Source organism: Ctenopharyngodon idella, chromosome 17 (genome assembly GCF_019924925.1).
Source record: "Ctenopharyngodon idella isolate HZGC_01 chromosome 17, HZGC01, whole genome shotgun sequence".
NCBI lineage: Eukaryota > Metazoa > Chordata > Actinopteri > Cypriniformes > Xenocyprididae > Ctenopharyngodon > Ctenopharyngodon idella.
Window position 1 is genome coordinate 8,100,765 of NC_067236.1, and position 27,018 is coordinate 8,127,782.

The 27,018-nt window shown below is 36.8% G+C and overlaps 1 protein-coding gene across 1 annotated transcript; it reads left to right on the plus strand.

The window, feature by feature from the left end:
* Positions 1-566: 566 nt before the first annotated feature.
* On the plus strand, positions 567-27,018 carry wapla (WAPL cohesin release factor a). Its single transcript, XM_051868923.1, has 20 exons — positions 567-809; positions 2,255-2,709; positions 7,196-7,826; positions 9,741-10,033; positions 10,181-10,296; positions 10,420-10,515; positions 10,619-10,795; positions 11,579-11,715; positions 12,465-12,576; positions 13,186-13,413; positions 14,068-14,179; positions 14,261-14,358; positions 14,728-14,804; positions 14,887-15,047; positions 15,194-15,309; positions 18,475-18,705; positions 18,826-19,030; positions 21,004-21,092; positions 22,780-22,875; positions 23,230-27,018. The coding sequence occupies exons 2-20, from the start codon at positions 2,277-2,279 to the stop codon at positions 23,293-23,295; spliced, it is 3,474 nt and encodes a 1,157-aa protein (XP_051724883.1). The 5' UTR covers positions 567-809; positions 2,255-2,276; the 3' UTR covers positions 23,296-27,018.

The window sequence follows — 27,018 nt, forward strand, 5'->3', positions numbered from 1 at the left end:
CAGTCTGCCCCTCTGAAAGGGGTCTAAAACTCTCTCTCTCTCTCTCTCTCTCTCTATATATATATATAAAAGAAAGCATAGAATAACATGCCATAGATTGTCACTTTTTTCAAGGTCTGTGGAGGTTTGTGAGGCAAACAGGCCTTGACATCGTCTGTTTACCCACAATACATTAAACTCACCAGTCACCACAGTGATCTAAAAGCTCTTGTGAGCACAGGCAGAAATCATAAGACAAGTTGAAAACAATAAGAATAGAATACAAAGAATGCAACGGTTCTTAATTTGTTTAGTTTAACTATTATTATCATTGAATATGTACGTTTGTTGAATTTTAATAACATAGTTATGAAGCCTGCTGCTGTAATGTATATATAAAAAAAATATTTCTAACATTCAAGACCTGTCCGACCTCACCACGAAGCCCCTCCCACCAGTCTCCGTTGATCTCCAATTAGAACGCGCCTTCTTTTTCATTTCATCCAATCGGAACTACGTTTGCTGCACATACGCTCAGTGCGCACACATCTGATTGGTCGAGCGGCGTTCTGGTGTGACGCTGGGCTTTACGCCGACGTTGTTGGGGGCGTAGAGGGAGGGGCGACTTTAATGGCGCATCGCAGTCCGACCGATCCAGCTCTCCACAAATAAACAACAGCAGTTCTTCACTATCTGGCCTAATATCTACTTTTTCCAGTTCCACCGCGCTGCAGGCGCGCTTTGCACTTTTGCTCATTGAGCAGATCGGCTGGGCTTTTTTTTAGCGGCTGCTTGGAGCACAAGAGGCCCAGAGGAAAGACGGAGGATCGGTGAGTGTGCAAACATGTAGCCATCTGTTAAATGAACAATGTTTCTGCTCGAAACGTAACTCATTAAAGGGATACTTCACCCAAAAATAAAATAATTGTCATCATTTACTCACACCTGTGTTGCTCCAAACCTGCATGATTTAATTTCTTTCGCAGAACACAAAAGATGATGTTAGGCAGAATGTTAGGTATTGAAAGTGAATGGTGACTGCGACTGACATTCCTCCTGACATCTTCTTTTGTGTTGCTATGAAGAAAAAAGTCAAACGGGTTTGAAATAACATAAAGGTGAGTAAATTATCTTAATATTAGGTGAACTATTCGTTTCATTTAAGGAAGGTGCCTCATCATAAAACGTTCCTGAAATGAAGAAGTTGTGTGCTAGAAATATGCCCTCTGTTGGTTTTGTTTTCTTTTACCTTTTAAACCATCTTAAGTCTTTTTAATATGCTAGCCATGTAAAGCCTAATATATGGAATCTTAGTCAGAAATAAATGGGAAGAGTTTATTGAATGTTTAGACAAAATATTTTAAAAAATGTGCATTTGTGTTTTATATTTTATATCTGATACATCAGACTTTTATGGCCCATATATGGTATGATATAATGAAAAATAGAAATATGGAGCTTACACTCGAAAAGGAAAAAAAACACCTCAGTTTTTTTCAGAGGTCCAAACTGAGTGAAAATGTGCAATTTGGTGCAGATGTTATTTATTTGGCCAGAATTTAAGATGAAATTCTGATAGCTTGTAATGTAAATCACTGAGACTTTTTATAGCAGTGTATTAAAATATTCAAAAAATGCAAATATCAGCTGCCTACTCTACATAGCTCAATAATATGTCTTAGTAATATGACATTTAAATCCTTAGTTTTATGATCAAAGCTTTGTTTTAATTGTGGGGAGCAAAATGTATAATTCAATGATGATTGAGAGATGAACTTTCTTTAAAATCATGTTGTATCAAATTTGATCCTTAAATTTTAACCAGATTTTTCAAAAAAAAAAAAAAAAAGTATAGAATAATCAAGTAAACATTGCTTCAGTGGAGTAAATTGTTATCTTGAAATGTAACTAAAAATCATTATAGACTTCACAGCACAAATACACATGTACCACAACCCAGTGGTGGAAATATTTAAATTATACTTAACTTACTAAAATTAGTATGAACTATCAGTTGGAGGGTAGAATGCATGTAGAAGATTGTGTACAACAGGGTTTTTCAGCAAAGGTTTCATCATGTTGGTCTTATAAAAACATGTATCAATTGATTCAGTAGGTTTATAGGGTTAAAATAAACATTTTATTGCATATTTATCTGCTTTAGTTCCATTGTAGCATTTAAAACAAGTATCAATACACAGATCTTATATTTCTTCCTACATGCTGAGATATTGATGTGACATTTAACTTCTCCATGTTTTCTGTTTCTCTATAGATAATATGTAACAAACGTCAACATGACGTCCAGATTTAGTAAAACATATACCCGGAAGGGAGGAGAGGCCAGCTCGAAGTTTGATGAGGTGTTTTCTAACAGGAAGGCTACGCTTAGCACCAAATGGGGAGAGACCACCTATAAGGCACAGTTGGGGGTCAAACGGCCCTCGTTCAAGCCAGAGGTTTCTGAGCTGACTAAACGACCCCGCTTTGACGATGATGACAGCTCAGAGGACCCATTTGGCTTTGACAGCGATGATGAGTCCAAAACAGTCACTTTCAGAGGTACTCCTCAATCTGAGACAGGCTCAGATGCAGCGGAATCTGGGAATGAGCTGTTAAAGACTCAGACAGAAAACCCCAGTGGGGGCACAGCGGAGACCGGAATGGGTACTTCCTCGTTGGGGAGCACCTTGAACATCAGCAGCGGGGTGGTTGGTATGAATAGCCCAGGTAAGAAATTAAACACTTAAAGTTTGTAACTCATGCAGAAATACTTATGAGTGCATTACTGGAGATGGCTCTTAAAGGGATAATTCACTCAAAAATGAAAATTCTCTCATTTATTCACCCTCATGTTGGTCCAAACCTGACTTTTTCTTCTGTTGAACATAGTGAGAACTGGATTGTGAACAATTCATTCTGCAGTTTTGTGAACTGGATCAACTTATTCATCAGGCATGACTACTTCTCTAATGAATCAGTCAAAAAATGACTGTCTTTAACACTTTTGTTCATCTTCGAAACACAAATTAAGGTTTTTGCCCATCAATTGAAAGTCCACGCAACCAAAATTAAGTTCATTCAGAGAATAAAGTTCAAAGTTTTAAAGTTTAATCCAAGTCTTCTGAAGAGACGTGATTGCTGGGCAAAAATAAGAGGATATTAAATATCTTATTAATATACTTGTTTTGTTTTTATTTTCTGAATAGTTGGTTAATCCTTTGGTTAATTTACCAATAAATAATAACCAATAACTGACCAACAAATACTAACCGTAACTAATATATGTATGAACTTTTACCTAATGATATTATTCATCACAAAAATAAGGTTTATGCAGTGTAGATCTAATTAGGAAAGGCATTTACTGTTGCTGCATTCACAGTCACTTTTTTGGATTTACAGCAGCTATTTCTTACAAGTGTAAATCCTGAAATGTTTAGTTAATTCAGGAGATTAAAGTAGCTGCTAGAATGTTAATTCAGCTGTATGATCAAACAGCTGAAGTCACAACCGCATTCTAACCAGAGCCATTGAACAGCTCTGATTCTAACTAACCATAGTGGTAAACATAGTGTAAACCATAGCGACAGTATCAAACATGGCGGTGTCCATAAAACCATGAAGTTTTACCACAATTTACAGTGCATAAATAAATAAATGAATCCAATAGAGGCACGAGTTCATCCATTAGATATTTTAAATAACCAACAACAGTGTTGAATGCTTTGAAACTGGCTGAAGAGAGTAGGTTTGAGCCGCGTGTCTCAGAGCCTCGCACCCACGGCAGCTCGTATAAAACAGAATGCTGTATGAACACATCCGTATTAACCACAAAATATGGGACTGACAACTGTGTTCTAGTGCTGTGTAAAATTCACAGTAATAGTCCAAATACTTATGCTGCTGTCTTATCATTCAGAGGCAGGAGAGCCCAGAATGTTTTCTTTTCAGATGCTCCTTCATAAAAGTTGTGCTGTTGTGTTAAAACTGAAATAGGTGTGTTATTTCAGTTTTTCAGAGCTTGCAAAGCACCATTTTATTCGATCTCTGTTTAAAAAATGTTCACACTTTAGATTGGGCTCGATATTTTTGTAATAACGGCTAACGATAAACAGCGTAACGAATCAACGCATTCCACGGAAATCGACTAATTTACGTAATCGACATAATCGATTACGTCAATGCGTCATTCCAGCCCTAGTAAATAGGTGCCATTGATTGTGTCTGTAATAATATCATGGGTAAATACATTATGGCTTCAGTTTCTTTTAGCTCACGGACAGTCATTATCACACAAGAAATTGTCATTATTGTGCTTCTGCAGTTGTTGTAATGAGTCCAAGCACTTGGCTTTAGAGTAATTTAGGATGCTTTGTTGGTCTTATTACAGTTTACTGAAAACGACCTTCTATATGGCTTGAGCCAGACCCATATTATGATGTCTGAGTCATTACCATGACCTCACACCATTGTGTTATGTAGGGTGATGAAGTCACTGTCTCTCTGCAGCAGGTTGTACTGGTTTTATTCGGTGCTGAGAATAGCAGTAGCTCTGCTGAAGTCTTCGGTCTGTAGTCGAGGTGCTCGTGTAAGCACACTGGCATGGACTCTGGGGCTCAGCAGGATATTTTCAGCCCTATGCAGTTCCACACTTTCCCTTGGCTCGTTAGCAAGGCTAATTATGGCCATTAGAGGATAGTGAAACAAGGACTCAGGTTGTGATGACCCTCTAAGGATAATAAAACTTCTAATGGTAATAATAATTATATCTACATCTGACTGTAGAAACATTTATTATGGGGTTTGAAATAAATTTACTCGCCCTGACATTATTTCTTCTGTGAAAAACATGTAGTGAAGACTGTGCTGGTTGCAATGAATGGGAATTGAAGTTTTCAAGCTTCTAAATTTTATATTCATATATACATATACATATATACAGTGGGTACGGAAAGTATTCAGACCCCCTTACATTTTTCACTCTTTGTTATATTGCAGCCATTTGCTAAAATCATTTGTTCATTTTTTTTTCCTCATTAATGTACACACAGCACCCCATATTGACAGAAAAACACAGAATTGTTGACATTTTTGCAGATTTATTAAAAAAGAAAAACTGAAATATCACATGGTCCTAAGTATTCAGACCCTTTGCTCAGTATTTAGTAGAAGCACCCTTTTGATCTAATACAGCCATGAGTCTTTTTGGGAAAGATGCAACAAGTTTTTCACACCTGGATTTGGGGATCCTCTGCCATTCCTCCTTGCAGATCCTCTCCAGTTCTGTCAGGTTGGATGGTAAACGTTGGTGGACAGCCATTTTTAGGTCTCTCCAGAGATGCTCAATTAGGTTTAAGTCAGGGCTCTGGCTGGGCCATTCAAGAACAGTCACGGAGTTGTTGTGAAGCCACTCCTTCATTATTTTAGCTGTGTGCTTAGGGTCATTGTCTTGTTGGTAGGTAAACCTTCGGCCCAGTCTGAGGTCCTGAGCACTCTGGAGAAGGTTTTCGTCCAGGATATCCCTGTACTTGGCCGCATTCATCTTTCCCTCGATTGCAACCAGTCGTCCTGTCCCTGCAGCTGAAAAACACCCCCACAGCATGATGCTGCCACCACCATGCTTCACTGTTGGGACTGTATTGGACAGGTGATGAGCAGTGCCTGGTTTTCTCCACACATACAGCTTAGAATTAAGGCCAAAAAGTTCTATCTTGGTCTCATCAGACCACAGAATCTTATTTCTCACATCTTTAGCAAACTCCATGCGGGCTTTCATGTGTCTTGCACTGAGGAGAGGCTTCCGTCGGGCCACTCTGCCATAAAGCCCCGACTGGTGGAGGGCTGCAATGATGGTTGACTTTCTACAACTTTCTCCCATCTCCCGACTGCATCTCTGGAGCTCAGCCACAGTGATCTTTGGGTTCTTCTTTACCTCGCTCACCAAGGCTCTTCTCCCCCGATAGCTCAGTTTGGCCGGACGGCCAGCTCTAGGAAGGGTTCTGGTCGTCCCAAACATCTTCCATTTAAGGATTATGGAGGCCACTGTGCTCTTAGGAACCTTAAGTGCAGCAGAAATTTTTTTGTAACCTTGGCCAGATCTGTGCCTTGCCACAATTCTGTCTCTGAGCTCTTCGGGCAGTTCCTTTGACCTCATGATTCTCATTTGCTCTGACATGCACTGTGAGCTGTAAGGTCTTATATAGACAGGTGTGTGGCTTTCCTAATCAAGTCCAATCAGTATAATCAAACACAGCTGGACTCAAATGAAGGTGTAGAACCATCTCAAGGATGATCAGAAGAAATGGACAGCACCTGAGTTAAATATATGAGTGTCACAGCAAAGGGTCTGAATACTTAGGACCATATGATATTTCAGTTTTTCTTTTTTAATAAATCTGCAAAAATGTCAACAATTCTGTGTTTTTCTGTCAATATGGGGTGCTGTGTGTACATTAATGAGGAAAAAAAATGAACTTAAATGATTTTAGCAAATGGCTGCAATATAACAAAGAGTGAAAAATTTAAGGGGGTCTGAATACTTTCCGTACCCAATGTATATATGTAAAATCAACATATAATCATAATATGGTCCATATGACGAGCGTCGGTTTGGTGTGTCAGGGCAACTTTGGACCCAGACGCTGCTGACGTGAGCCAACCCAATCTGCTTTCGTCGCCACTAGTTCGTCGGCGTCGGCTTGGTGTGTTCTGGGCTTAAGTCCTGTGTCTTTCAGTTCACAAAACCGCGGAATGATCTTAAAATATGTTAGTGCCATTGTTTTGTCTCAAGATGCACAGCAGTAATGTTTTTTTTTTTTTCTTTTTCCCTAAGGCACGTTTATAAAAGTTACTTTAATGCCCTAATGAACTAAGGCCTAATCCTGGCTTAATCTAAGCCCTGTCTGTGAAACTGGGGCCAATATTATATATTTTTATAGTGTATGTATTTAAACAGTACTATTTTATAAGATATACATTTTTTATATTTCTGTTGTGTGTGTGTGTGTGTGTACATATAAACAATACTGTTTTATTTAATATTCAATATTTTATATATTGCTGTAGTTTATATTTAAACAACTTTTTTTTTATATAATATTGCACATTTTTTATAATGCTATAGTATGATTTTAAACAGTACTGTTATATATAATATTGGTTGCTGTGTTTTGATGTTTCACCAATAACCCACCTCTTTTCAACTCCATTTCAGCTCAAACATATCCAGCCTCACCACATGTTGCTGGCACTGTAGGAGCCTGGAGCAGATCCAACGTCACAGCAAGCAAACCAGTCTCCCAGATCTCCAGCTTGAAAATCCACAGTAGAAACATTTCCGATGCCTGGGACTCTTTCGAGGAGGACTCTCCTCCTGGGGCTGGCGAGGGGAGTTCTACCCAAGCTGGGAACTCTTCTGATGGGTTTAAGAGCTCAGAGCAGTGCACCGCTGAACCTGAACCTCCAGTGGAACCTGTTGACTTTGAACAGCTTCCGCTTCTTAAACCATCCAGCGACAGAGTCTACCGACGACCACGGAATAAAGGGACGGATAGTTCTGGAGCCGGTGATGCGCCGGTTCCTGCTGTGAGTTCAACACCAGCCGCTGCACCGGTGAAGACCACCAGTGCAGGGGTTGCTGGGAGTTCTGAGGTCAAGCCTGCCGGTCGGGGCCGGGTGAGGGACTACACGGTTCTTCACCCGTCCTGTGTGTCTGTGTGTAATGTGACCATACAGGACTCTATTGAAAGGAGTGTGGATGATTTTGTCGCCCCAGTGCAAGCTGACATGGGAGAGGCGGGAACCTTCAGGAGGAAAACAGACACACAACCTGCCAAGCCTAGCAGGTACAGTACAAACATACTCTCACCAAATCAAGCCTTTTAATGAGCATTTTCTTTTTTTTTTGTGTTTTTAATTGTTTGATTAGGCTGGTATTGGAAGCAGGTAGTATTAGTGGTTATTTATTTAAATGTCATTGACGAATAAGGTTTTATTAAGTGTTAACAATGAGAATATGTGGTTTTTATTATCAATTAACTCTGCTTTTGTCATGTTTTACAAGATGGACAAAATTTGTCACCAAAAAAGTAATTCAGTTTAACCAAAATTTCGGTTTTACCAAATGACCCTTTTGGTTATACCGAATGATGATATTTTCAAAAAATGCTAACATGTTGATATCTACCTAGTTATCTTGCTTGCTAGCTAGCTAGCAAAAGGACAGTCAAATATTTTATATTCAGTACAAGTTTTTAAAATATTACAACATTTTCCATTTTTTATAGCGGTTGTACTGAATGACCTGATGTTTCGGGACATGTGTATGAGCAAGTGAAAACATTTTTTTCAAATAGTTAAAAGAGAGTTAGTTAATTTGCTTCATGACCATATGGTCCTTTGCAGGTGTCTGAATGATGGCACATCCTGTCACATGATGCTGACCGCATGACTTAATACAAAATGGTCCCTTTATATTGGTTACTCCGAATGACATCAATGAAATTCATTTTTCCGAACATTGTTTCTCATAACAAAGCAACGACTTCTACACATAGTTTTAATACCATGTTGCACTTTGTTGATATATGATGTTATAAAATCATGCCAGAATAAAAAAATAAATACATTTGTTACATTTTAAGATATTTTATTCACAAATGAAGTGGCTGTATTGGTCTTTGGACAGTTAAACCGAATGACCCTTTGACACTTCAAAATCTTTAAAATACCTTTATATGTAGCAAAATATAGTTAAAACCTTTTGGATTCAATAAAATAGATCTAGTTGTACTACCTTATGTACTTTGGATGTCATATCTTTTTATTATTAAGGCCTTTGGACAAAAAAACGTCATTGACCCTTTAACAGTGCTATTTTATATAATGTTATATTTTTTTTATAATATAATTATATATTTAAAGCTGCAGTCCGTAACTTTTCTTGTTCAAAATTTTTTAATTTATATAATGAGCGAGTACATGATGAATCCATTTTTCCATTTTTCTCTTATCTTAAGTCACTACAGTACACTTTTAAAAAGTGTTTATATTTGGACTATTTTAGACCGTTCGGGTCGCCACCACTGTGTGACTCATCATATTATACATAAATAGAGAGAAGTAGCTCCGGCTACAATGTTCTTCCACAAGACGCATGCAGTTTTGTTTAACCGCTAGAGCGCCAAAAGTTATGGACTGCAGCTTTAAACAATACTGGTTTATTTAATATAATTTTATAGTGCAATAGTGTAGGCTATATTTAAACACTATTGTTTTATATGATAATTTCTTTTTACATAATACTAATTTATAATATATTTATAATTTACTCAAGATTTATAGTTCTATACTTGCAAATATGTATCTTTGTCTTTTAAATGAGAAAAAAAATCACAAAGCTGCAAGTACATTAAACATTTTCGCTTAATTTCAATTTGAAAATCCTACCATATAATGATGTCAGAATCTTTTGACTTTCAAACATAATTTATTGGATTGTAATATTACTAAATGTTACAATATCAAAATTGTAATATAGCTAAAATTTATTTTCATTTAACTCCATTGACACCCTTAAAAAGGCTGTCTGTTATTTTGCGATGCATGGTCTTATATCGCAATTCTGCTTATAACTTTGAGCTCAATTAGAAATTGATTCATATGATTTATGGTGCAGAAAACTGTAGAACATAAAAAAAACTTGTTTATTCTGTCATCTGTATTTCTCTTTTTCATCCTCTTCTCATAATTTTTTTTAGGTTCAGACCCACTCAGAGTAAAAGTAAAAAGGAGACAAAACTGGAGTTTTTTGGCTTTGAGGCTCAGGGCACAGATGGAGACGCCACTGCATCCGGCAGCACCAGCTACAAGATCAAATACTTTGGTTTTGACGAGCTGAGTGAGAGTGACAGCGAGGATGAGGACGACTCAGCAGCTAAAGAGAGGAAGAAGAATAAGAAAGCAGCGGCGGAAGCTTTGGCAACCGGCGCGGGCAGTCTTCAGATCAACGACTCGCAGGAGAGTCAACAGAGTCAAAGCAGCCTAAGTACAGGTATTCACAAACACGCTTCCTCATAAAAGCACAAAATCATTATCACACAAGAGTGAGATGGGAAATTTAAAGGGCAATTATGGATAACGATTATTTGTAGAGCAATCTCTGGATTCATGCTGGGGGTTTTTCTCTACCTATTGTCAGATTCTCAGGAGTCGCTGGATGAGACGGGATCTTCAGGCTCACAGAAGGAACGGCATGGAAAGCAAACCGACAAGTCAAAGGAGATCGGACGCAAGATCTTCAGCGGGCCAAAAAAAGTATGGCTAAAAAAGCTTTAACAGAAACAGATTAACTTTATGAAGAAGCTATTTTATCAAAAAGCTACTGTTTTAATTTGATACATTTGTTTTTTATTTGTTTTCTATGTGTGTTTAATGCAGTCTCCTGCTAAAGCCGTATATAATGCTCGTCACTGGAATCAACCTGAGCCGGAGGAAGTGCCTGCTCCTGCTTCCTCTCATACTGTGGCTGTACCTGTAAGTAAAGTACTCCATTCATGACCTCTGAACTTTGTACCCTGAAATTTCCTCTGCCTATGTGCACCAGAATGTTGTAGTTTGTATTTATTTATTTCTACAGAAGGCCAGTGTGTCCAGCAGCAGCAGCAGCAGCAGCAAAGACACAAATTCTCATAAAGATGATGGAGTGTTTAAAGCTCCGCCCCCTCCTCCTAAAGTCATTAAATCTGTCACTATTCCCACTGAGCCATACCAAGACATTGTCACTGCACTAAAATGCAGGAAGGAGCACAAAGAGGTGAGCACTAGAATGAATATGAAATAATATAAATTATTCCTTCTGATATGTGTCCACTTAAACCAGTATACTATAGAGCTGCACAATTCTGGATAAATTAAAAATCACAAATTTTTGTTTAAAATAGTCCACGATTCTCTCACAGTTCTGAATAGTCGACTAAACAAAACAATTTAAAGTATTTAATTAATTTGAATTAATTATTTTAAAAAAAATCGGTTTGAATGAATGATTTAAAGGGATAGTTCACCCCAAAATGAAAATTCTGTCATTAATTACTCACCCTCATGTTGTTCTAAAATCGTAAGACTTTCATTCATCTTTGGAACACAAATGAAGATCTTTTTGATGGAATCTGAGACAGCTACGCAACACTTTGACCCCTTAAAAAGTTCATAAAGAGATTGTAAAACTAATCCATATGAATTGAGTGGTTTAGTTTGGGTTTTCTGAAGTGACACGATCACTTTATATAATGAACAATTTGAATTTAGGCTTTAATTCATGCTTCGGTCGAGATTACATTCTTATAATGATTAATTGTGCAGCTCTAATATACAATTATAGAATTTATTATTTTGAATTAGCTTTTATTTTTATATTTTCAGTTTTCAAAAGAAGCATTTCTAATTTTCATTTAAGTTTTTCCATCTAATTTGTATTTTATTTTAGCTTTATTTCAATTAACAAAATCATTTTTAGTTAACAATAACAACACTGACTTGAACAAAGGACATACTTATATTTTAATGTAACTGATTCTTTCTTGTCTTGTGTGTGTAGTTGTACACGGTGGTCCAACATGTGAAGCACTTTAATGATGTGGTGGAGTTTGGAGAGAATCAGGAGTTCACAGATGACTTTGAGTATCTGGAGACAGGCCTGAAGAGCACACAACCCCTCAACACACGCTGCCTTAGGTGAGACAAACGCTGGAATGAGTATTCTGGGACATTTGCATTTCACAACCTCATTTATATGTGCCACAGCTGTGATTTGCTGTTAAAGGGTTAGTTCACCCAAAACTGAAAATTGTCATCATTTACTCACCCTCATATCGTTCCGTACCTATAAGACTTTTGCTAATCTTCGAAACACAAATGAAGATATTTTAATGTAATCTGAGAGATTTTTGTCCCTCCACATTGACGCTTCAAAAAGTTCATAAAGAGACTTGATGACAGAATTTGCATTGGATGAATTATAATTTATTAAAAAATTAAGCTGAGTCTTGGATAAAACTAACTCTATATCGCGAATCATATTGTTTGCATCACAGATACATATAGTCAAATTTTTATATTACGATATCTCGATATAACGATGTATAATTACACCCCTAAAATTTATATACTATTTTAGTAATTTTTGATCTCATTAATTAGCTTTTGTTTTTATATTCATTTTATTTTTTTTTCCTATTTCAGTTTCAATAATTTTATTACTTCAACTTGTTTCAATTTTTATTGAATTTCATCTAATACTTATTTTATTATTTTATTTCAGCTTTGTTTTAGTTAATGAAAATGATTTTGAATAGATTGTTAACAATAACAACACTGATGAACGCTGGCACCACCATATATTTAAAAAGCATTTTCACACACAAAAACACGTTTATAACACAAAACCACTAATCTTTCTTTTTTCCCTCCATTTTTGACTGCAGCATAATCAGTCTGGCCACGCGCTGTGCCATGCCAAGTTTCCGCATGCACCTGAGAGCCAGAGGGAAGGTGGCCCAGGTCTTTAAGATGCTCAGTGATGCTCAACAGCACCCGGTGAGTTTCACATCTAGTAACTAGCCAACAAACCAATCACCTAAACATCAACCCAATCCAATTACTCAAACTGTCGTTAATTTACCAAAAAACTAGCTAATCTGTATAACATCATTCTAAACAATCACAGCTCTATCATTATGAACACAGCTACAATGCTGTGTGGAAAAACAGTTTGTTTACTTCATTAGTATACATTAATTGGAGATGTAATCATCTCTGCCGGCAGACAAGGGAGAAATGCAAACAGACGCTGAGCCGTTACTCTGTAAATCTCGTTAGTTCAGTTTACACAGATGGTGCGTGAATGTTTCCTTTGACTCTTTCGGCTTGACTTGAATTTATTTGTGTATTGAAGGATGTCAGTAAAAAAATAAACTAAATCTACTTAATGAGTTAAGACAGATGTTTAGAATAAAGCAATAAGTCACGAGAGGCCTTGCCTTACAGTTAAGGGATGTTTTTTATAATGCAAAGCGAGTTGATTTTTGAGGTTTTCTGGCTTTTAGTTCATTTCTGTTTTGAAGCCATCTGTATACTGGCATACTCCTAAAAGTTACTGTAAGATGTTCTTCCTTCTCTCTCTCCCCGTTCCTCTGGATCTGGTAGAATCTTGCTCTCTGCACAGCGTCTCTGATGTACATACTGAGCCGAGACCGGCTGAATATGGATCTGGATCGTTCCTGTCTGGAGCTGATGATCAGGCTGCTGGAACTAGAGCAGGACGACTCTGTAGCGGACCAGTTAACAGCTAAAGAGATGAGCCGAGTTAAAGAGAAGATCCGCAAACTCTGCGAAACAGTCCACAACAAGCATCTGGACCTGGAGAACATCACAGTGAGTGACTACTGTTTCTTGCACCTTACGTGTCAGAACCAAACCAGAAAACCCATGAATGTTTTAGAAGAAATGTACTTCGAGTCTCCTTGGCTTTGTTCACAGAGGCAGCAAAAATCAGTTTTTGTGTTTAGTTGTTTGTAGTCTGAACAGCAAAGAAAGCATAGGAAATCAAATGCATTCTTTGGAACTTTTTTTTTTATTTCGGACAAGTTTTTCCTTTATAAACATTGCCTATTTTACAGACACAACATTGGTCTGTAACAATTTTTTTTTTTTTTTATGTTTTTGAAAGAAGTCTCTTGTGCTCACCAAGGCTACATTTATTTGATGAAAAATACAATAAAGTCAGTAATATTGTTGTGTAATATAAAAATGTACAATAACAGAAAATACACCTTTTATTTGAAATAGAAATCTTCTGTAAAATTATAAATGATTTTATTGTGTAATTTTTAAAAACGGGGGTTTATTCCAGGCCTTTCAGAAAGAAGTTTCTATTTATGTCATAAGTGCTTCAGTTTAAAACTGAATTGAAACTTTTTGAAAAGACTTTAATTTCAAAGAAAAATACCCGTGATCTTTTTTGGCCTTTTTACTTTGCATGCACATCTGCTTGAATGCAGTTTTCCAAAAAAAAATTCTGCATCCCAGACAGGTCACTTAGCGATGGAAACGCTACTGTCTCTGACGTCGAAGCGAGCCGGAGACTGGTTTAAGGAGGAGCTGCGCTTACTTGGGGGACTGGACCACATCGTAGATAAAGGTACCTTACTTGAGTATATCTGTATTTGATTTGTACGTTTGTTGAAGGAAATGCCTAGAAATATGTTTTTATTGCCTTCAGTGAAAGAGTGTGTGGAGAACTTGAGTAAAGAAGAAGATAAAGAGAGTCTGGTGGCATCACTCTGGGGAGCAGAGCGCTGCTTACGAGTTCTGGAGAGTGTGAGTGGACACCAGATTAATGATAAAATAATAATTTGAATTGATTTCCTTTAAAAAAAAAAAAAAAAAAAAGAAAGACCTGCAGTAATTAAATTATAGCATAGACTTTATTGACATAATTTTATGTGTAATGATGTCGCAGGCCCTACGGTCGTCTTCTGGTGTTAATGAGATACAACTGTGCATCTGATCAGATTTTAGAAATCACGCCAAACAGGTCTAAATTATATAAAAATTAATAAATGCAGAAATAAGCTAATTAACAGCTTTAAAAATGTTTACTGCAAATTACCTTTGACAGCCCTTGAGGAAAATGTGTGATATTTCTGTGTGTAATTTATTTAAAACTCATTTCTTTTTCACATCCAGGTTACTGTCCACAACCCTGAAAATCAGGCGTATCTGATTGCCTACAAGGAGTCCCAGCTCATAGTGTCCTCAGCAAGGTGTGTGTGATAGGATGAAAAGTGTAGTCACAGTGTTGCTTTGCTTGCAAAGGCATTCTGAGGTTTTGCTTTGTGTGTGTAGGGCACTGCATCATTGTGAGCAGATGATACAGCGTTACAGCCGAGAGGTCTCTTCATCAAGCTCCGCCCTCCCGCAGAGTAGTCATAGCAACGTGGGCAAGGCTGTGGAGGATTGTATGAGAGCCGTTATCGGAGTTCTGCTCAACCTCACACATGATAATGGTGAGACACCGTTAGATGCGTAACACATACTGCATTTATAAATACAGAATGAAGCAATATAAAATTACTGAAATTGAATAAATGTAATAAAAAGAATGTAGGTTAACCCTCACAATCTTTTTCTCTCCCTCTGTGACCCCCTTCAGAGTGGGGCAGCACTAAAACAGGTGAGCAGGATGGCCTTATACTGACGGCTCTAGACTGCGTTCTTAAGGTCCCACGTTATTTGCCTCAGGAGCAGAGATTCGACATCCGTGTCCTGGTGAGATGGCACTTTTCTTTTTCTAAAAAAAAGATTCAAATAAGTTAAAGCTGTTGGTCTGTTAGATAGAACATTTCTGTAATTAATCACACCTGACATTTAAAATTTGTAATCATAAATATATTGAATCTCCTAATTAATGTGGAAACAATACAAATATGTAAAATATCAAATTATTTAAAATACTGTTTTTAATCAATATTAAGTATTTGTTTAATTTATTAATGGCTGGGTACATGCGGACCATCCTTCGTCTGCCGCTCTTGCGTCACATAAAAATGGATGCTGCATTAATTATTTTAATGCGTTAAAACCGCAAATATTAATCACAGAAATGTCATTGTTTCAAAAAAAGTTCAAAAGTTCACAATTCATTTAAATATTGAAACTAAACATGTAGGCTTTATATATAAAAATGTACATAAATTTAAAATCTAATAAAAAGGAAAACAAATGACAAGCAATGAATAAAAACAGTACAACAAAATTGCAAATGAATTCAACAGTGCTTGAGGTTTTTCAGATGTCTAACAGCAGTATGAAGTTAAAGTAGACCTATTATGCCCCATTTTACAAGATGTAAAATAAGTCTCTGATATCCCCAGAGTGTGTATGTGAAGTTTTAGCTCAAAATACCCCACAGATAATTTTTATAGCATGTTAAAATTGCCACTTTTTGGGGGTGAGCAAAAACGTGCCGTTTCAGTGTGTGCCCTTTAAATGCAAATGAGCTGCTGTGCTCAGCCTAAGAGGGCGGAGCTTCAAGAGCTCATGCTCCGGTGCAAGGAGTCTGTCAGGACATGCTATAATGCTATAAACTATAAACTATAATGCTATAATGCTATAAACTGCGAATATATGCTGCATGGAGATAGAACAGGTATAGTTTAGTTCAATTACGGTTATAACTTATATTGTCTTCTTCCACTATATTAGTACAAGCCAGTTGTACCGGACCCCGTCCGAATGATGGCCAAAACTTTAAAGATGAGTTTTATGATGTTTATTGTACTTCACACAAAAGATGAAGCGTCCGTTTTCACTCTAGAAAATCTCTGTAAGAACTTAATAAAATACAGTGCAAGTGTGCATTAAAATATTATCCATAAACTCTCTCTCCCTTGCATTATCATCAACATACACAGCGAATTACACCGAAACACTTGTTACAACTAACAGTAAACAAATCTATAAAGACCTTATGTCATTTCGGGTGGTGCTTAATAAACTGGTAAACTTTATATCTGTAAATCAACTCCGATGAGCTGTAATAAAGTGCTCTCACCTTCATTACTGCCATATCCAGTATCACTCTGGAGGCTGTAAGCTGGATCACGAACAGTTTGTACCGATCTATCGTTGAGTAACACATTTTTAGCACCAATTTTTTAGTTTTGTATTGTCCCTTTTGTATTGACGTTCGTTCACACAGCAGTCTGGTGTGAAATGATTCGCGCAGGCATAAACGAATTTCGGTAAAGTTGAGGGAGCATTTTCTTTGAAAACAAAATGAATCCACCTCGTCTTCAGCGGCTCAGATTTAGGGAGTAAATGGAGAGAGCTATGTGGATTAATCTATCCAGCTACAGAACACCTAAAACGCTTGGGAGACATTCTCGTCAGTGCAGCAATAGCAGACTGTGTACAACTTGCTGTGAGCTCGCTCAGGGCGGTTCTATGTTAAAACAGCAGTGTCTGTCAACGTTCCTGGGCGGGGCTTGTGGCTAATGTGACGTCACATTGCCAGGGATATGGAAACGGCTTGTTCTGAGACACTGCTTGTGATTTATGGGGATAAAAAAAAAAAAGGAGTGGTTGGATTTTTATCATTATAGGGTGGTTGTGTAAACACCATGCAAAAGTGAATTTTGCATAATAGGTCCCCTTTAAGGAAACATCTAGACATTGGAAGAAAAAAAAAATCTGTTAATGTAGCTTTTGTTCAGTTGACATGTCTTCATATCTTCATGTATCATTTATGTTAACTTAAGACTAGTGTTGGGGAAAGTTACTTTTAAAAGTGATGCATTACAATATTGCGTTACTCCCTGAAAAAAGTAACTAATTGTGTTATTTACTTTTTATGAAAAGTAATCCATTACATTACTTTTGCGTTACTTTTTCTCGCCTGGGCTGGGATTACTTGTTTGTTTTTTAATAACAACAAAAAAGTTCTATTTTTGGCAAATGTTAAGGCCCTTTCACACCAAAAGTGAAATGAATAAGCCTCAGGCTAAAGGAACTGCATATTTACGCCTGTGCAGTAGAGGGCGCAGCTCAAACAAACCTTTCAGCTGTGCTGCAATTCTGGATTGACGAAGAATAGGATACAGGAGAAGGAAGTTCAACATTCTTATTTCTAAATATAATCTAAAGTAATTTTTGCTTATTAGTATGGTTGAATTAGATCATTGAAGGTCAGCAGCAAAGACATTGGTTAATAAAGTGAGATTAAATCCATATTGTATATTTGTGTCATTTAATTTAGTTAATTATTACAAGTTTACGTAAAATTCTGAGATTGCATTTCACTGTTTTTATTAATTGAGGAATACTAAATGTTTTTGTGCAAGTGAGATTTTTTTTTTTTTTTTTTTTGGGGGGGGACAAGAGAGCTGTCAGTCAATAAATGTGAAAAAGTAACTTGCGTTACTTATTTGAAAAACTAACTTAGATATTTTGATGTAAATTGAAAACATAATCTGATTACATAACTCAAGTTACTTGTAATGCGTTACCCTCAACACTGCTTAAGACAACTGTCAGAGTTTGTACTCTGTACTACTGACTGGTATTGTTATTTACACCGTGTCTACACCAGATGTGACTTTTTCGCATCGCACAACAGCTAAAAGCTGTCTACACTGAACGCGACAAACCGACCGTTGCAAAGCACTTGGACTACACCAGAAATAGAACGGGGAATCCATTTACTGTCGGGAAATTGTCACGTCGCATCGCATTGCACCACGCCACGCCGCATCCAGTGTACACAATATCACTGATTATAATGGGTTCTATTGTCTTTTGACGCATTGCGTCGCGCCGCTCGCGTCCGGTGTAGACACGGTGTTAGTGTAGTGTCTGCTTAATACTGAAGTGCCGTTGTCAGGACGTGTGCCGAGACTTTGTGAGTGGTTGTGACGGTGTTTTATCTGTGCGCAGGGTCTGGGTCTGCTGATAAATCTGGTGGAGTACAGTGCCAGAAACAGACACTATCTGGTGGAAATGGAGCTGGACTTGAGCTACATGATGGAGACGGAGATACACGTGAAGACGGAGAACGACATGAAGACAGAAGGAGTGGAGGACAGTAAGACAGAGGATGCTAAAACAGAGGGCGAGAAGGGACCAACGACACTAAAGTCATCAAATGCCCTGGCTGCTCTGGTTCAGGTGACTGTAGCAGGAGTCTCTACGTTTGACCCACGAGATGGTTTCATATGGCACTTCAGGTGTTTATCCTTAAATCTGATAGATAATAGACACTTAATGCAAGTGTTTCTGTGTGTGCAGCTCTTCCTTGAAAGGGAGCAAGCAGCTGTGGTAGCTGAGGCGCAGACTGATGATCTCATAAGTGAGGCGCCCAAATCTCAGGCAGACCAGAGCGGAGAGTGGAAGGAAACATCCGGAGAGATCCAGTGGGTCGCCTCAGAAAACAACGACGATGACACAAATGACAAGAAAGAGGAGGAGGAAGAGGAGCTTGACCTCAATAAAGGTAGCAATTATTCACTGATGTATTGATAATATAAAACAAACACTTGTTTGGATTCAACTTGGTATGGTCACATTTACAGATGCTTGGTGAAATTTTGCAGACAAAATCTAGTTATTTCAATAGAATTCCATGTTATATAGAATTTTGCGTATGGGTTCAAGTGTGTTGTGTGAATTCTGCTTGTTTTGAAAGTGATTTCTGTATAAGTGGTTCTTCACAATCACTGACAGTCGGCCTTTTTTGATGCCATAATTTCAGTGAAACATCTCTAATGTGACTGAGCTTTAACTGACAATTAAATTATGCTATTAACATAGTCTCCATAAACAATACTTTTTTCCTATTCTTTTGTAATTTGTGTGTTGTACGCTGCTGTGTGTTCTAATGCAGTGTTTCTCAACTGGTGGGTCACGACCCAAAAGTGGGTCGTTTTGAGTGGGAGACGGAGTGTGTAGTCAAAGAAACAACAATCACAACAACTGCAAAAAACGTAACTCTAAATGTTTTTCGAATGCAAGACTTTTATTTTGAAAGACGTGCGTGAAAGCTGTTTACTTCTGTCAAACGCAGTTTTAAGTAAAGCGTGCTTGAGCATTAAGTCAAGTGTTGTCCTGATTCATTCTCTGCTGTCAGATGAGATGTTGTCAGGCTATATGTCAGTGTCATTATTCTAACATTTTCTTAGCTTGTTACAAAATAAATGTCTCTTGCCTCAGAAAAACGAACTTTCCAGCCCTGCCAGATGTTATGCTATGTATGTATGCTGTATATCACTATACTGTTTATAAAGAGCAAATTAAATTATGAGCACGCAATGTCGTAGTTACATTGTCAATTAGTAAGTCATAAAATTACCAAAAAGTACCAATAAATTACGTGGTACGTCTGGTAAGAATTTGCTTGCAGGTATGATGTTCATTCTATTCATCAGGATCAGTGTCTATATTAACAGTTTGTTGGTATTGTGTATTTACTATGGTATCTCTAGTTTCTATAGTCTTAACCCAAAATACCACTTTATTTTCACTTTGTGCTATTTTCTATATTTTTGATGACTATGGTGGCTCATGCCAGCTTACTAACTTGATTGTATTAACTAAAACTAGTTTGTGACTGCTATTTAATAGCCTTAGCTTATACTGTTTATTCATCAGTGTTAGAAGATGTGTTTCCATCCAAAGTTGCAAATTTAACTTGGAATATCGCATAAAACATTTGCGAATAAAGCACTGCTTCTTTCTGATAAACTGGTGCTAAATATCACTAAGAAAAGTAGGAAAAGCCATTGTATATAATAATTTTTGTATATAATAAATTATTTGTGCCTCAGAGTGCGCAGACGAGACGTAATAAACACGTTATCTTGCTTTCGGAGGCAGATGCCTGCTGTTTGGGAGCGCAGTTGTGTAAGACTGTTCTGGGAGGTAATTATACCGAACCACTTTGACGGTTATTTCAGAATAACCAAAACAGCATTTCGGATGCTGTGCAAAAAGATTGGTCTGCTGGTTAGTCCAGTTATACTGCCCCATCATGCAAAGTCACATGATTTAAGTCACTGTCAATGTGTTTCCATCATAGAAACACATTTTCTTATTGGATAAAAATTGATTTGACTCAAACGAGTGCATAGGTTTTTATAATGTGCATTTTTAGAGTTTGTGGGCATTTTGCTGTTTCCGTCCAGCAGTTTTTATTCGATATCCCACATTGCGCAAAACATAGGTGGATGGAAACATAGTTAGTGATATTCTTATAATTTATACGTATGTTATGTAAAGTGGGACGGTACTTGTGTGTGTGGCTGTATCAACCTTTTTTTTTTATTTTTATTTATTTTATTTTTTTATATATAAATTCTCTTAAATTGCAGATTAATGACAGTGGGGAAAATGTGGGTCCCATGGCTAAACCAGCTGAGAGCCAGTTTAAAGGGCAAGCTTTTATGTTATTTTCCTGTCTTTCTTTTTCAGCCCTGCAGCATGCTGGGAAACACATGGAGGACAGCATTGTGGCGTCATACTCAGCTCTTCTACTTGGGTGCCTATGTCAGGAGAGTCCGGTGAGCATCACTTCCTGTCACTCTTTAGGTGCTCTAGAGAACAGTTGGTTGGTTTTAAACCAAAAAGGATTTCTTTTTCTTTCTTTTTTTTGACACTGATCAACAAAAAATATATATTTAAAATAAACCAAATTTCTACAAATTGGTCAATTTATTGCAGTTATTTAACACAAGTTTACAAGTATTTGAGTTGTTGTTAAGCCATTCCACTAGCTTTGGCTTTGTTTGATTTCACTGTCTTGCTGGAACACAAATCTTCTCTTAGGTTGCTGGTGTCTTGCAAGTTTTCCTTCAGAATTTCCCGCTTTTTTTCCTCTCTCTCTCTGTATTCATCTGACCATGGTAAGCCTTCATGGGCATGATGCAGAGAAGCGTCTCAGCATAATGCTGTCACCACCAATGATCCACAGTGTGTTTCTGATGATGCTCAGTGTGAAGCTTACCCACAACATTATGTTTACTCTGATGGCCAAAAACTTGGTTTTGATCTCATCAGTTTACAGAACTATCTCCAGCTGGATTCAGAGTCTCCTACATGCTTTCTGGAAAGCTCTAGCCAAGATGTCATATGACGTTTTTTCCCTGAAAGCTGTGAGTGGTGAAGCACCTGGGTAACAGTTCTGCACAGACTCTCTCATTTCTTTCACTGAAGCTTGTAGCTCCCTCAGGGTCGTCATGGGTGGATTTACAGCTGTGTCAATACTCTATCCGTTTCTTACCTGATCTAACAGTACTCCCAGGGATATTCAGTGATTTCGAAATCTTCTGGTATTTATCCCCTGCCTTGTGCTTTTCAATTACTTTTTCGTGGAGATGCTTGGAGTGTTCTTTATATCTTCATGGTCTATTTTCCACAATAATGACTCACCAGAAGCTGGACCTTGCAGATAGAGGTTTATTTGTACTATAATCAGTTGAAGCCATGTGATTTACACACACATGACCATACCACTGATAATTTAGGCTATTTATATGTTTGACATTATTGTATTTTTCTGTTGATCAGTGACAAAAAAAGCAAAATTAAGTCAGTAAAATCAGTGTTGTAAAATACAAAATCCAAAGACGGAAGATGACCAAAGTGTGATAAATCTACACTACCGTTTGGGGTAAAGGTTTTTTTATTTAAATTAATAGTTTTATTCATCAAGAATGCGTTTAATTGATCAAAAGTAACAGTAAAGACATTTATTGTTACAAAAAAAAAAAATCATTTTTCTATTCATCAAATCCTGAAATTATCACAGTATCCACAAAAATATAAAGTAGCACAACTGTTTTCAGTATTGATAATAAGAAATGTTTCTTGAGCACCAAATCAGCATATTAATGATTTGTGAAGGATCATGTGACACTGAAGACTGGAGTAATGATGCTGAAAATTCAGCTTTGCCATCACAGGATTAAATACATTTTAAATATAAATTGTAGTAATATTTCACATTATTAATGTTTTACTGTATTTTTAAACAAATAAATGCATCCTTGGTGAACAAAAACATTTTTTTTTTTTTTTAAACGTTCCAACCTCGAACTTTTAAATTGTAGTGTATGATAATGACATGAAGAATGAAAATGCAACGAATAGTAATTGATGAATACTTTAAAAAGTATTACTAATCAACTTACTATTTTGTTACATTTTTATTTACATTTAAATATTTTATATTTTCTGTCTCTTTCTTAGATGAATGTAAAAACCGTACGGGAAAATCTTCCTAAGGGAGATTTCTCTATCATGACTGAAATGCTGAGGAAATTCCTTAATTTCATGAACCTGACGGTAAGTGCAACAATATCAAAAATTTTGCACCTTGCATTCCACATTTAACAATCGCAAGTGTTAAAATATTTTACTGACTTATGAAAATGACAGCATGACAAAAATTAAGTAAAAGATGATTAATTGTAGTGCAACTATAATGAAAAAGCGTCCAAATGTGGTTTCAGTGGTCCAATCACAGTGCGTCTTGTCTGTATTTGCACCTGGCTTGTAATGTGCTATCCAGTTGTAATCTGGTCAATGTAATGCCAGGTGTAGGGGGCCATTAATGACAGAAAATGTGTTGCTGTGCTCTATCTGTCCAGTGAAATTTAGATCAGTACTTTACTCTTCACTTTTCTTCCCTATTATCAGTGTTCTGTTGGAACCACAGGACAGAAATCTATCTCACGGGTGATTGATTATTTGGAGCACTGTTAGCAGAGGTGTCGCAGTTCCCCCTCTTCCGTGGGATAATCTGGACCTGGCAACGTGCCTTAGGCCCTTCAGGACAAGAGACAGCAGTTCCGGTGGTAAAGATGGTTAAGCGTCACTACGGTCACGTCGCCTGAGTGACTCACTGCAGAGACTTTTGTGGGTTTTTTTCTTCTTTCTTTTTACTTTTTTTTTTTTTTACATTGTCTTTTTCAAATGCTGTCTTTCTCTCTCATGCTCTCTCTCTCTCACACACACTCACTCAGCTGTGTGTTTGCATAATATTTGGTCTTTGAAGCACTGATCCCCATGTAAAACAAAAACTAAGCTGTGTTTTGAAACGAATGATTATAAGCTAGTTGTCCTTGTTTGTAGTGTAAAGATTTACACTAAACCTAGTAACTTATTGATATTTCAAACACTGAGATCTGAGGCTTTGTTCAGTTTTAGGATTGAGTGTTTGCACGATGTTTGTTCAGACAGTGCGGTCAGTATCCGCTGTATTTACATCAGTAATGATGTAAGCATCAGCACAATCCCAAAAGACTTTCTCATGTAATAACTGATAGCTGTAGAAACTGGAAACTTTGCCTCTACTCATGACATCTCACATAGTCTATAGTAGAGGCATTTTAAGCATTCACGAATATACTGCGCCCAAAACTGGTCTGTTAAGCTCACCAAGGCTGCATTTATTTGATCAAAAATACAGTAAAACAGTACTAATGTGAAAAATATCATATATGTTTTGTGACGTGATCCTTCCGAAATCATTCTAATATGCTGATTTGGTGCTCAAGAAACATTTCTTATTATTATCAATGTTGAAAACCGTTGTGCTGCTTAATATTGTTGTGGAAACTGTTATGCTTTATTTTTTTTCTGGATTCTTTGATCAGCATTGAAGAACATTTATTCAAAATAGAAATCTGTTTAAAATTGTAAATGTCTTTACTGACATTTTTGATCAATTTAATGCATCCTTGAGGAATGAAAGTTTTAATTTGTTTTGGGGGAAAATCTTACAAACTCGGGAAGAGAAAAAAAAAAAATCTGAATAAAGCCCAAGATGCCTGATGAACCAAAGACAAACACCTTGCAAACATGAAAACAAGCATGCATTAATCAAATCAAGTTGAATTTTCCTGTCCTGCTTAGAATGTTGTTTTATGACACTGTCATCGTTTCTTTCACATACAGTCATGTGAAAAAGAAAGTACACCCTTTTGAATTCTCTGTTTTATTGTTTCAGGACGTAATAAAAAATCATCTAGTCTTTAGCAAGTCTTAAAATTAGGTAAATACAACCTCAGATGAACAACAACACATGACATATTACACTGTCATTATTTATTTACCAAAAATAAAGCCAAAATGGAGAAGCCATGTGTGACAAAGTAATGATTTAATTGCTTGTAGAACCACCTTTAGCAGCAATAACTTGAAGTAATCATTTTTTTTATGACTTTATCAGTCTCTCACATCGTTGTGGAGGAATTTACAACTTCTTTACAACGTTGCTTCAGTTCATTGAGGTTTGTGGGCATCTGTTTATATGCAGGTCCCGCCACAGAATTTTAATCGGGTTAAGGTCTGGATTTTGAATGGGCCAGTGCAACAACTTGATTCTTTTCTTTTCCAGCCATTTTAGTGTGCTTGGGATCATTGTCCTGTTGCATGACCCAATTTCGGCCAAGCTTTAGCTGTCGGACAGATGGCCTCACATTTGACTCTAGAATGCTTTTGTATGCAGAGGTGTTTATGGTCGACTCAATGACTGCAAGGTGCCCAGGTCATGTGGCTGCAAAACAAGCCCAAGTCATCACCCCTCCACCAGTGTGATGGACAGTTGGTGTTTGTGCTGATATGCTGGGTTTGCTTTTCTCCAAACATCTCCACTTTGGTCTTGTCTGTCCAAAGGACTTTGTTTCAGAAGTCTTGTGGTTTGTTCAGATGCAACTTTGCAAACCTAAACCGTGTTGCCATGTTCTTTTTAGAGAGAAGAGGCTTCCTCCTGCCAGTCCTTCCAAACATGCCATACTACAGTCTTTTTCTAATTGTACTGTCATGAACTTTATCATTTAACATGTTAACTGAGGCCTGTAGAGTCTGAGATGTAGCTCTTGGTTTTTTGCAGTTTCTCTGAGCAGTGCACGGTCTGACCTTGGGGTGAATTTGCTGGAATGTCCACTACTGGGAAGAATGGCGTTTGGCAACTGTCTTAAATGTTTTCCACTTGTAAATGTTCTTCCTCGCTGTAGAATGATGGACGTTAAATTGTTTGGAAATGGCCTTGTAACTTTTCCTAGATTGATGGGCAGTAACAATCGCTTCTCTAAGATCATTGCTGATGTCTTTCCTCCTTGACATTGTGTTAACACACACCTGAAGGCTCTAGATCAGCAAACTGCCAAAACTTCTGCTTTTATAGAGTTGGTCACACTTGCTGATGATTAATTAATCAAAGGCATTTGATTAGCAGCGCCTGACTGCTACTTATCCTCTTAATTCCTATGGAAGCAGTAAGGGTGTACTTAGCTTGTCACACGTTTTCCCCATTTTGGCCTAGTTTTTGTTAAATAAATAATGACACCGTGTGATATGTCATGTGGTGTTGTTCATCTGGGTTGTATTTAACTAATTTTAAGACCTGCCAAGGACCAGATGATTTTTTTTTATTATTATTATGTCCTGATATAAACCATAAAATTTTAAAGGGTGTACTTTTTTTTTTTTTTTTTTTTTTTTTTTTTCCCTCTCCACATGACTGTATACTGAAACAATCTATTATGCTAGATTTCTTTTAAAGCTACACAGTGATAACCGTAAGCAAGAAGTTGATGATTTGATGGGGAGGATTGCAGAGGTTTTTTTTTTTTTTTTTTTCATGGCTTCTTTGATCATCCACTGACTTCTGTATTTTTAGTTTTTCTCTGTGAAGAATCATCAGCTGACATTACCCATGATTAAAAAAATATTTTTTTTTCTTCCATTTTTAATCTGTTTTGATTAGTTTTGTAGTCTGTGCGGTGTGAGCCCCATTTTAATGTTAAAAATGAAAACAAAAGACAGCACTTGAAAATTGTTTTAATATTTTAGTGGGTTCATGAATGACTCATCCTCTGTTAATTTAATTATACTCTGATTTTAATATAATAGAACAATTGAGATTTATTGTTTTATAATTATTGTTTTTCTTTACCTTTTGATGTTATTCAGGAAAGTGTTTCTTTAAATTGTTATTTCATCCCGTGTGTCTGCAGAATGTCTGGATGCTGCTGAAAGGTCTTAGACAAAAAAAAAAAAAAAAATTCTTTTTCAGACTGAACTAAGCAAAAGTGTCCTCTATTCCTTTCAGATCTTTACTGAAGCAGAGCCATATGGAGTAAAGCTTGTTCTATTTTGTAAAACTGAAACAAGTTTTACGATAAGTTAATTTCAGATCTGAAGTTTTGTTTTTTTCTTTTAATTGTAAATATTTCTGTACATATTTGATGTTAGACTGCTAGAATACTTTCAAATCACCAAACCTGAATTTTCTTTATTTTATACCCCTCCCCTCTATTGCATTATTTTAGATAAAAGGTAAAAGTACAATTACAAGAAGTATATAAATATTATATATAAATATATATATTAAAGGAAAAAACAATTTGTACCATTTTCCAGGATGTTGTCTTTGGTTACAATGTAAATAATTTTACCTTGAATAAATACTTGCTACTTTCA